This window comes from Musca autumnalis, unplaced genomic scaffold (genome assembly GCF_047663935.1).
Source record: "Musca autumnalis isolate F117 unplaced genomic scaffold, ASM4766393v1 scaffold_5, whole genome shotgun sequence".
In the NCBI taxonomy this organism is placed as follows: Eukaryota; Metazoa; Arthropoda; class Insecta; order Diptera; family Muscidae; genus Musca; species Musca autumnalis.
In genome coordinates, this window is record NW_027412088.1 from 55,813,055 (window position 1) to 55,825,609 (window position 12,555).

General features: G+C 37.8%; 1 protein-coding gene across 2 annotated transcripts; it reads right to left on the bottom strand.

Annotated features, from left to right (window-relative positions):
- Nucleotides 1–2,711: 2,711 nt before the first annotated feature.
- Nucleotides 2,712–3,753, bottom strand: LOC141405118 (glutathione S-transferase 1-like). Of its 2 annotated transcripts, XM_073989124.1 has the most exons (3): nt 3,666–3,753; nt 3,424–3,594; nt 2,712–3,348 (listed from the first exon to the last, which is right to left on the bottom strand). In XM_073989124.1, exons 2-3 carry the CDS (start codon nt 3,519–3,521, stop codon nt 2,775–2,777), a joined length of 672 nt encoding a protein of 223 aa, XP_073845225.1. In that variant the 5' UTR covers nt 3,522–3,594; nt 3,666–3,753; the 3' UTR covers nt 2,712–2,774. The 2 variants fall into 2 exon arrangements, with proteins under 2 accessions (XP_073845225.1, XP_073845224.1); XM_073989123.1 differs by lacking the exon at nt 3,666–3,753 and having other exon boundaries at nt 3,424–3,623.
- Nucleotides 3,754–12,555: the final 8,802 nt, after the last annotated feature.

The window sequence follows — 12,555 nt, forward strand, 5'->3', positions numbered from 1 at the left end:
AGCGGAACAAGTGGCTAAATCAACTGAAGAGTTACAACATTGGAGCCGGAATAAGTGAATTGTGGGCAACAGTTAAGTCACTTTCGAGCCCTTGAAAGAAGGAAGATGGGACCGCAGTCACGTTTGGCGATGTACGTTGGCAGATCCGATTAGATGCGCAAGTTATTTATATCGACAGTTTGTCCGGGAATGACAGGGCGAAGTAATAATTCGCATTAGATCTCTTCCTGTTGAAGAGGAAGCACAACAATATACCCAGTTGTCATTAGGAACTCTAAGTAACACCTGAATGGGTCGTAAATCAAGTATCTAACCAAACTTCTTAACCTGTCGCTTGCCAACCACATCGTTTAAGAAGTACGGAAAATGGGCAGAATTGTACTGCTACTGAAGCCAGGCAAGGATGCAAGCCAAAGCGAATCATGCAGACCGATTTCACTTTTGTTGTTCGAAGCAAAGAGTCTGGAGACTTTTCTCCTCTACAGCATCAGAAATAGTTATACAGTTTCCGATCTTCAGCATGGGTACCGCAAGCAGCACAGCATAGAAACAGCGTTGCACTTCATCTCCACACAAATTGTACGAGGGTTCAACCAGAGCATGCTGTGCGATAGTACAGTGATGGTGGAGCTTTACTTATTAAAAGCCTTTGATAATGTCAAGCAATCCAAGCTGTTTGAGGACAATAAGCTGACTACCCTCCGGTCTAGTTTGCAACGTTGGATAATCTGATAATCAAGTATATGTGTGGACGCCAGTGGAATTCAGGAACCAAAAGTCCAAACTACATAGAGTGAAACAGGGAGTTTGCCAAGGTGGGGTGATATCTCCGAATCTCTTTAACCTCTAGCTTTTCTGTAATCCACCTCCTTCAGACAGCATTGAAATCGCCACTCTGGTCAATGATAATTGACCACTATGGTTAATGATAATTGATCACTGTGGTCAATGAGAATTCACCATTCTGGTCAATGATAATTGACAACTATGGTCAATGATAATTGATCACTCTGGTCAATGATAATTGACCACTATAGTTAATGATAATTGACCACTATAGTCAATGATTATTGACCACACTGGTCAATGATAATTGAGAACTCTGGTCAATGATTACTGGCCACTCTGGTCAATGATAATTGACCACTATGGTTAATGATAATTGATCACTGTGGTCAATGAGAATTCACCATTCTGGTCAATGATAATTGACAACTATGGTCAATGATTATTGACCACACTGGTCCATGATAATAACCAACTCTGGTCAATGATTATTGACCATTATGTTCAATAATATTTGATCACTGGGGTCCATGATAACTGATCACTGTGTTCAATGATAATTGACCACTCTGGTCAATGATAATTGATGAATCTTGTAAATGACAATTGACCACTCTGGTCATTGACAATTGATCACTCTGGCCAATGTCAATTGATCACTATGGTCAAAGATAATTGACAACTATGGTGAATGATTATTGACCACTCTGGTCAATGATAATTGACCACAATGGTCAATGATAATTGACCACTATGGTCAATGATAATTGACCACTATGGTCAATGATAATTGACCACTATGGTCAATAATAATTGACCACAATGGCCAATGATAATTTACCAGTATGGTCAATGATAATTGACCACTATGGTCGATGATAATGACAATTGACCACTCAACACAATGTCAATTGATCACTATGGTCAATGATATTTGACCACTGTGATCAATGAGAATTCACCACTCTGGTCAATTATAATTGACAACTATGGTCAATGACTATTGATCACTCTGGTCAATGATAATTGACCACTATGGTTAATGATAATTGACCACTATAGTCAATGATTATTGACCACACTGGTCAATGATAATTGAGAACTCTGGTCAATGATTATTGGCCACTATGGTTAATGATAATTGATCACTATGGTTAATGATAATTGATCACTGTGGTCAATGAGAATTCACTATTCTGGTCAATGATAATTGACAACTATGGTCAATGATTATTGACCACACTGGTCCATGATAATAACCAACTCTGGTCAATGATTATTGACCATTATGGTCAATAATATTTGATCACTGGGGTCAATGATAACTGATCACTGTGTTCAATGATAATTGACCACTCTGGTCAATGAGAATTGATGAATCTTGTAAATGACAATTGACCACTCTGGTCATTGACAATTGATCACTCTGGCCAATGTCAATTGATCACTATGGTCAATGACGATTGACACTCTGGTCAATGATTATTGGCCACTCTGGTCAATGACAATTGATCTCTCCCTTCAATGAAAATTGACCACTCTGGTCAATGATAATTGACCTCTCTGGTCAATAACAATTGAATGAATAATTGGCAATTCGCCACTCTGTTCAATGAGAATTCACCACTCTTGTCAATGACAACTGATTACTCTGTTCAATAATAATTGACCACTGCGTTCAATGAGGTTTGACACCCCCTTCACCACCCCCATTAATTCACCACTGTGGTCAATGATAGCCAATAGACCATACTGATCAATGACAATAGAGCGCTCTGCTTAATAATAATTGGCCACTTTGGCTTAACAGTTGAGGTCAGAAAATTTTGTTAGTCCGGCAATGGATGGTAATACATAGGTCAATGACAATTGACCGATCTGCAATAGTAGATTGCATTCTCTAATCATAGAAACCTAAGGTATAATACATTCCACAAATATATTTATTATTTTATTATTTACAAAATAACCCATAACCTGACATAACCTCAAGCCTTTTTATTCTCTTCAAATTTAGTTTGTACCAAATTATATAAAATATCAGCCTGTTCGGCGTTGTATTTCTTGTAGTACGGTAATTCGGAGAGACGTTGTAGCCATGCCTTTACATTTGGGTATTTATCTTCCTCAATGGGTGCAAATTTCTCAGCCGAGGCCACCGATGCAACACAGCACAAATCGGCAATTGTTAAATGATCACCGCACAAATATTTACCACTAGCCAGGGCTTTTTCCAAACCATCATAGGCACGTTGCATATAACGAATTTTCTCCTCCGAAATGCTGGCTTCACCAAAATAAATGACAGGTTCAACCATTATGCGTACTCTCGGAAAGAGGTGGCCACAATCGAAATATAAACGGGCATCAACCTGCATTCTCTGCACCTTATCTTTGGGGTAGAGCGATTCGTCGACGGCATATTTATCAGCCAGATAAGAACAAATAACATGGGAATCGGTAACCACTACACCATTGTCGTTCAACACCGGTATGGTGTGGGTGGGATTCATTTTCAAAAATTCCGGAGTCAAGTGATCACCATCTTTTAAATTAATAGCCCTTGGAAATAAATTGAAAAAAAAATATTATGATTTGTTTACAAAATTGTGAGGCATTGTTGTGTGACTGACTTACTTGAGGTCCAATTCCAGGCCCAAGGCACCGGCACACAGCATAACCGAACTGCATGGTGGACTGCCGGGTGTGTAGTACAATATTGGCTTGGCTGTCATCTTTTATTTTTATTTTTTTTTTTAATAAATATGACAAAGCAGAAAAAATCTTCTACGAACAAATGTTGATCACCTGTTCTATTTTACGATACGATTAGCAAATTGAAACTAATCACAAATAAATGAGTAAATAGTTATACATACATTGGAGATGATAACAATTTATATTCCACACATGCTTCTGCCAATTGTACTAATGTGTTAAAACAAAGTACTAATTGCCAGTGAAAATGTACGAAATGGAGAAGGCAATCACAATCAGATGCCAGCAATCATAGTCATAATCAGCTCAGCTGATTAAAAACAAACAAGTAAAAGGTAATCAGCTGGCTTTGCTAACAGCAAAATACTCTCAGCCGATCACTGTATAAAAAATAACAGGAGTGGCGAACCTTAAAAGTGAGTAGCATTTTGGTAGGTGACTAAAGAAGTTGTTGAAATTTCCAGCGTATATTTTTAGGCGTGGGGTAAGTATCATAATAAGTGGACCTAAATAATACACAGACAGTAGAGCTGGAAAACTATCGATAGTTTGAGTATCGTTTTGATTGTTGTCGTAAAACAAAGGTTACGTTGGTCACCAAAACATGTTGTTTGGGTTATCTGTCGCGAACTATTTAAAAAGTAATTGATTTGCGGTTCGATATGGATAAAGCTTAAGGGCAGCGGTCAAAACTATAGTCGGACTATCGACAGTTTGTAATAATAATAATAATAATTACCATAATTAATAATAATAATAACAATAGAAAAATAATAATAATAATAATAATAATAATAATAATAATAATAATAATAATAATAATAATAATTATAATAATAACAATAATGATAATAATAATAATAACAATAATAATAATAATAATAATAATAATAATAATAATAATAATAATAATAATAATAATAATAATAATAATAATAATAATAATAATAATAATAATAATAATAATAATAATAATAATAATAATAATAATAATAATAATAATAATAATAATAATAATAATAATAATAATAATAATAATAATAACAACAACAATAATAATAATAATAATAATAATAATAATAATAATAATAATAATAATAATAATAATAATAATAACAACAATAATAATAATAATAATAATAATAATAATAATAATAATAATAATAATAATAATAATAATAATAATAATAATAATAATAATAATAATAATATTATTAATAATAATAATAATGTTAATAATAACAAGTAAAAAAGTATCAGTCGGCTTTGCCGACAGAGATATACCCTCAGCCTGTGCAAATTAAAACACTTTTTTCACAAATTAGGATTAGGATAAAAGTTCAAAAAGTTTGCGGAAAAGGTACTTAAAGGAATAGACCGACATAGGCCAATGGGGGTGCCATACGGGATTTTTACACCATTCGGGCTATTTTCTTAAGAGGTATGGACTTGCCCCTGAAACAACTTTTACCATCGTAATTGAGGCAGCGAATGTAAGTTGCGTCAACAACAATCAAAGTGATTCAATAGCAGGTCTTAAACTTAACTTATCCAAAATTTTGTGTGGGAGGTACCGGATGGAGTGGACAAATATAGTCCATATTCGAACCTGATCTATATCTGGTAGATATTATGAGAATGCGCAAAGTATGGAAGTGACCGATTTAACTCCCATTAAGAGTTATCGTGCGCACAAAGTATGGACCAAATCGGTTACTCCCTTCAAGAGTAATCGTATGCACAAATTTTCCGAACATTTTCGAACTTTTGTGGGGGAGGTACCGGAAGGAGTGGACCGATATAATCCATCTTGAACTTGAACTAAGTTTGGACAAAATATTACGAAAGCCAAATTTTGGACCGAATCGGCAGATCCGTTCGAGAGTTATCTTGCGCTCCAACCACTACACACGGTGTCATAGGGTTTTTTCTAACTTTCAGGCTATTTTCTCAGGAAGTATGTGCTTGCCCCTAATGAAACTTACAGCGTCGTATAGAAGACAGCGAATACAACTTGCGTAAACAAAAATCAAAGCGATTCGAGACCAGGTCCTAAACTGAACTTTTACGAAATTTTGTGTGGGAGGTACCCGAAGGAGTGGACCGATTGAGTCCATATTGGAACTTCATCTAAGTTTGGTAGAATTTACGCGATGTGTAAAGTATGGACCAAATCGGTTATTCCCTTCAAGAGTTATCGTGCGCACAAGTTTTGCGACAATTTTTGAACATTAGTGGGGGAGGTAGCTGAAGGAGTGGACCTATATGGGCTATCTTCGAACTTAAATCAAATCTGGACAAAATATTTCGATACCCAAAATTTGAACCGAATCGATAGATCCGTTCGAGAGTTATCGTGCGCACCAGCCAGACAGACGGACAGACAGACGGACGGACGGACATTGCTAGATCTACTCAAAATTGTCTGAAACGGATATCGTACAAACATACTTGGGGTCTAAAACCGCACCCTTCATGACATTGTTTTATAAGTGGGCGATACAGTCAGTACATTGTCCTAATTTGAGCTTCTATATCTCAAAAATGGTAAAAACTACAAAAATACCATAAAGGTCTATCCTGTAGAGAATTTTCATAGCTACAACCTTTTTTTAGTCCCATTTTGATAGGACTTGCGGTTTCAAAGCAAAATCGTGAAAACCTAAACAACCCTTTAAAATGTCAACTCAAATCGCGATTTATATAAAAAGCGCTCCGGCGATTTTTTTGTTTTTGGATTTTTCTCATCTAGTTTCAGAATCCGCAAAAACTTCCAAGGTGTAAGCACCTTCCATTTAAAATTGTTTCAAGAGCACCGTGGTTTAAGTTCGAAGATGTGCCATATCGGTCCACTCCTTCTGGTACCTCCCCCACAAAAGTTCAACATTTTTCTGTAAAATGGTCTGAACGATAACTTTCGAAGGGAGCAATCGATTTGCACATTGTTTTATTTCTTCCAGATATAGATCTGGTTCGAATATGAACTATATCTGTCCACTCCTTCGGGTACCTACCACACAAAATTCGGATAAAGTGAAGTTTAAGGGCTCCTCTCGGATGGTTTTGCAATTTTTTTAGTAAGTTTTCCTTGCGGCTCCCTTTATGACGGTACAATTTTTTTCTTGCGGAAGTCCATACTTTCTGAGATATTGGCCTAAAAGCTCAAAGAAACCCTGACGGCATCAACCAAAATGGCAAATCCGCAAGATAATCCTCGCAGGGAATTTCTGATTGGGGCAGGCTTGGCACATCGTATTATTTCATCCAGTCCAGTATGGGATTGAAATATAGACACATCGGTCCACTACTTCGGGTACCTCCCACACAAAATCGGATAAAATGAAGTTTGGGAGCTCCTCTCGCATCGTTTTGACTCTTTTTCAGTAGATTGTTGGAGCGGCCTCATTTACAATGGTACATTTTGTTCCGGAGTAAATCAATACTTCCTAAGATAATGGCCCAAAAGCTTCAAAACCCTGTCGGATATTGTGCATGATAACTCTGAAACTTTTTCATAAATTTCTTTCAAACTTATTTTAACATAATTTAATATTTTGACTCCTTTATGAGGAAGTTTGGTTGCCAAAAATGGTATATGTCAATGATTTGGTATAAGCCCACGTTACGGTGCCTACAGATTTTAAAGCAAACTCGTGATATAAAATCAATATATTTTATATACGGCATAATTATTGTGTTTGGTTTTGTTGTTTTTTTCTTGGTCAGTGGCTGAGGGTATTTCTCCGTCAGCACAGCTAACTGATACGTCCTTACTTGTTTTTTAACGATCTTGCTGTAATATGCTTTTTGAGATTCGCAGGGTTCACAAAACTTCTCCACCAAAAATTGTGAAAGCAGGTCCATGCTTTGGTATAGACCCTCAAATAACGGTACATCCCAATTTTAGATATTTTAAGAATCGGCTCGGCCGAACTTAGCAATTTCCTACTTGTTCTGCTTAATCTGACTCTGAGTCAGGTTTGGCCGGGCAGTTGAAAAGGTTTAGAGCGTCGTGTGGGCCTTTGCCGAAGCCTGGACAAATGTGTTGACAAGGGTTCTACAGGAATTTAAGTGGCTGTACTTTCCCGAGCGTAGTTGAGCCAAAACTACTCTGGTTTGTCGTGGCAGCTAACGCTCCTCAGCTGCAATATATGGGGGAGGTGCTCCGAGGACCACATTCAAACTATAGCCGCTTATGGCATCTGCAACTGCGTCAGTATGAATACAATTCAAATCAGCTTGATATGTTGTTGGTTTAGATGCTCTCTTTTTTAACACTGGACCTCTTCTTCTAAATCATGAAGATTCTCCCTGATCCACCTGAATGAACGGGGCCTATCAACCATATGATGATTCGGATGGTTTTCACGGTAACATCCGAGCAGATACGGCAAAAAAAAAACATGTGATTGTGTCGCTTTACAGGAAGATTATTTGCCTCCTCATTTAGATGTTTCACTGCAGTCATTAGAAGACACCCTTTCGCTGTTCTCAGGGTCGCATTCTGACAAGTTAGAATCTTTCATCAACGAGTATCACTTAGATTCGTTCACCAAACTGGCGGCACATAGCTAACCACAGACCGACCTATCACGCTATATGTGGTCAACTAGGTATCTTTATCTGCACCCTAAGTGTCTGCGTCTAGGGAGTTGAGGACCTTATTCCTACATTTAATTTTGTCGAAGATAGCTGCGGCATGTGCAGACGACAAGAACATGCTTTCGAATTTGGCCCATAGAATTTTGGGCTGGTTTGTGGTCGGAATTCTGCTACTATCGATCACGACATTCAACTCTCTTCTCACTTGCGCCGTCCATGTGGTGAACGGAGTGACCGTAGATTTAGTGGAGGACATATTCCTCGTCATATAGGAGTTCAGTTTTTCACAAATGACATTAGGGAAGGTACTGAGCACAGATCGTACTATCATCCGCATACGTTACGATCTTGATGCCATCTGGTGCGGAATACAGGAAATATATAAATATTTATTCCTTTAAACTCCTATGAGGAGCATAGGGCCCCGAATACAGGAAAGATAGTAGTTAAACAGTTCCGGAGATATCACCCCACCTTGGGGTACTCCCAGTTTTACTCTACTGAGTTTGGACTTCTTGTTCCTGAATTTCATGCCCCGCTGGCGTCCACACATATAGTGGATTATCCAGAGTTTTAGAGTTGGCCGGCGGGTTGTTTGCTCAATGTCCTCCAACAGCGTGGAGTGCTTGACAATATCAAAGGCTTTTAATAAGTCAAGCGCCACCTGGTTAAATTCTCGACAAATATGTGTGGAGATGACGTGCAGCACTATTGTCGTGTCTTGCTGCTTTCGGAATCCATGCTGTTGATCGGCAAATGGGCTATTTCTATTTCTGTCGCTGGAAAGGACTAAGGCCTCAAGAGTCTTTGATATGGGCGGCAACAGCGAAATCGGCCTGTACGATTCACCTTTGCTGGCATTCTTGACTGGCTTCAGTAGCGGGACCATCCTGCCCATTTTCCAGACTTCGGGAACAATGAGGACAGGTTGAGAAAATTAGTGTGATACTCCACTCCCAGCTGTTCCAGCATTACCATGAAGTCTGCATCAGGGTCCAATGCTTTGGATGATTTAGTTTTCATGATGGCACTCACAAAATCATCCATTGTAATCTGTGGTGGTTTATCCTCACGCTTGTTGTATTGGCAACAACTCTAGGCGACATAGATATCATATCCGCATGATTGCGGCTGTCTTCTATTGATAGAACCTCTTACGAGTGTTTTCTTCCGAATTTCTTCTATGGATAGAAGACCTCTTACGAGTAACTCCTATGGAAAAAGGCTCTCCTGTGGATAGAAAACCTCTTACCAGTGCCTTCTACAAATAGAAGACCTCTTACGAGTGACTCCTATGAAAAGAAGACCTCTTATGTCTGTCTTCTATAGAGAGAAGACTTCTTACGACAGTCTTCTATGGATAGTAGACGTCTTAAGACCAGAAGGGACAAGGGAGACTTCCCTCATATCAATGAGTGCACCCCGATTCATATTAGCTCAATGATATGGGACCTACTGTTTATCACCAACATTACTGAGGGCTATTTTGACACCGTTGAAAAGTTTTGATGTTACCTGGCCGGGGAATCGAATCCACGATCTTAAGCGTGCAAGGCGGGTGTGCATACCATTGCACCACGGTGGCACACCACTCTTAAAAGTACCTTCCTCAAATAGAAGATTTTTTAGGAGAGCATTCTATAAATAGAAGACGTCTTCCGAATGTCTTCAATGCAAAGTGGATCCACCTATTGGCCAAAAATAAAAAAATAATGTCAAAATTTCGGTACAACATCTGGCAACTCTGACAGCTATGACATGGACCTTTTTAAAAATATATTAGTTTTTGTTGCATTCGAACGCGATCATCTTAAGAATAGCTTCAAAATTCGGAACATTTGACTAATAATTTTTGTTGTGAGTACAACCATATTTTAAGTGCAAGTAAATATATTCAAAATATCGCGAAACTAATACGTATAGCAAAATATTATAGTGGATTTTGAAGGAGGAGGTAATAGCTTAATTTTCATTAAAAATAGTGTTATTTCGTGTTGTGGAATTCTAGTTATCTGCATATTTTCTTAGTGTATTTCGTAATGCCAATTCGATCATATACTTAAATTTGACGTAAGATTTCAGTCATGATGCCCACCAGTGCCCACCTCGGGAATTATTTTCCAAAGTAGGTCATGGGTTTAAGATTATTCAGTATTAAAATCAGCTGTCATCTAGTGCTAGACTATAAATGGTGGGTTGCTGACTAAAGCTGCCCTAAAATAGGGTTTCTATGGATATATTAGCGTATAACTCTGTTATCTGACCACGTACATTAACATAATTGGCATCAGTGGCAGGATGAAGAAATTTGTCTCATAAGAAAAGAAGAACTCTTAAGACTGTCTTCTATGAATTAAAAACCTCGTACGACTAAATTCCACGGAAAGAAGACGTCTTCCGAATGTTTTCTATGGATAGAATACCTCTTACATCCGTCTTATATGAATATACGACTTATTACGGGTGCCTTCAATGAATAAAAAATCTATTTCCAGTCACTTCTATGGGAAGATGACCTGTTACGAGTGCCCTCTTTGGATAGAAGACCTCTTGGGAGTGGCTTCTATGAATAAACGGCCTCTTACGAGGGCCTTCTACAAATTGGAGAAGATCTCTTAAACTGTCTTCTATGAATAGAAGACCTTTTACGAGTGGATTCTATGGATAGAATGCCTTCCAAATGTCGTCTATGAATAGAAGACCTCTTATGAGTGTATTTTACAAATAGAAGACCTTTTACGAATGATTTCTATAAATAGAAAACTTCTTCCGAATGTCTTCTATGGATATAACCTCTGACAAGTGCCTTTTGCAGATTGAAGACCTCTTACGACTGTCTTCTACGGATAAAACACATTCTACAAGTCTATGAGTAGAAGTCCTCTTAAGACTGTCTTCTATGAAGAAGACGAATGACTTCCATGGAAAGAATACCTCTTCCGAATGTCTTCTATGGATATAGGACCGATTATGAGTGACTTCTATGGAAAGAAATCATCTTACGACCGTATTCTGTGGATAGAATTCCTCTAACGAGTGACTTCTTTGGATAAAGGACCTCTTACGAGTGCCTTCTACAAATTGAAGACCTCTAACGAGTGACTTCTACGAAGGAAGATCTCTTACAACTGTCTTCTATGGATAGAAGACCTTTTACGAATGGATTCTATGGATAGAATGTCTTCCAAATGTCGTCTATGAATAGAAGACCTCTTATGAGTGTATTTTACAAATAGAAGACCTCCTACGAATGATTTCTATAAATAGAAGACTTCTTCCGAATTTCTTCTATGGATGTAACCTCTGACAAGTGCCTTCTACAGATTGAAGACCTCTTACGACTGTTTTCTACGGATAAAAGACCTTCTACAAGTCTGTTCTAAGGATAAAAAACCTCTTAGACTGTCTCAAGACTGTCTTCTATGAAGAAGACGAAAGACTTTCATGGAAAGAAGACCTCTTCCGAATGTCTTCTATGGACTTATGTCTACCTCTCTATGGAAAGAAGACATTACTAATGTACATTTCTATAGAGAGTTTTTCTGTCGATGAATGGAAGATCCTTAGAAGATCATCTAGAAAGAATTTATCAAAAAAATTTAGGAAGGCTTGATCTGGTGATTTAAAATATCTATCTGGTTACTCACTAGTTCTTGGTAGAAGACAATTCTCCAACAAAAACTTGAATGTTCTAAGTGAAGAACTATAAAAAAGTGTTAACACAAGACAACTTTCTGCAACAATTTGTACAAATTGTTGCAAACTTTTGGATAAGCAGAGAGATCTTATTTGGCAACATTAAAGGCCTCGATACGTAAGGACCCTCACCGGTTGGCTTTATTGATACGCTTCATTTTTGACATAATAAATATAAAACAATAAGGAAGAAAAGGACAACCTAGTTGGAAATTAGTTGGGCCTTTTTTATTCTGTTATTTTTATACCCTCAGCATTTATGCTAACGAGGGTATATACACCTTCATACGGGCAAAATGGTTTTAAACCCCAAGTATGTTTGGACGAAATCCGTTTCAGACAATTTGGAGTCGATTTAGCAATGTCCGTCCGCCTGTCTGTCTGGCTGGTGCGGAACGGATGAACCGATTTGGTCCAAAATTTGGCTTTCGTAATATTTTGTCCAAACTTAGTTTAAGTTCGAAGATGGGTTATATTGGTCCACTTTTTCCGGTACCTCCCCCACAAAAGTTCGGAAATGTTCGGAAAATTTGTGCGCACTATAACTCTTAAAGGGAGAAACCGATGTGGTTCATACATCGTGATATTTCTACCAGACTTTCAATTTGGACACAATCGGTCCACTCCTTCTGGTACCTTCCACACAAAATTTCGGAAAAGTTCATTTTAGGACCTGTTCTCAAATCTCTTTGTTTATTGTTGTAGCAACTTGTATTCAATGCCCCGCTTACGGCGGTACATGTCTCATTAGGA

Bases quoted from the DNA above. Each gene is read 5' to 3' on its own strand.
- LOC141405118 (XM_073989124.1), bottom strand. From the start codon at position 3,521: ATGACAGCCAAGCCAATATTGTACTACACACCCGGCAGTCCACCATGC. The intron at 3,349-3,423 runs GTAAGTCAGTCA...TTTATTTCCAAG, and splicing joins GGCCTGGAATTGGACCTCAA to GGCTATTAATTTAAAAGATG.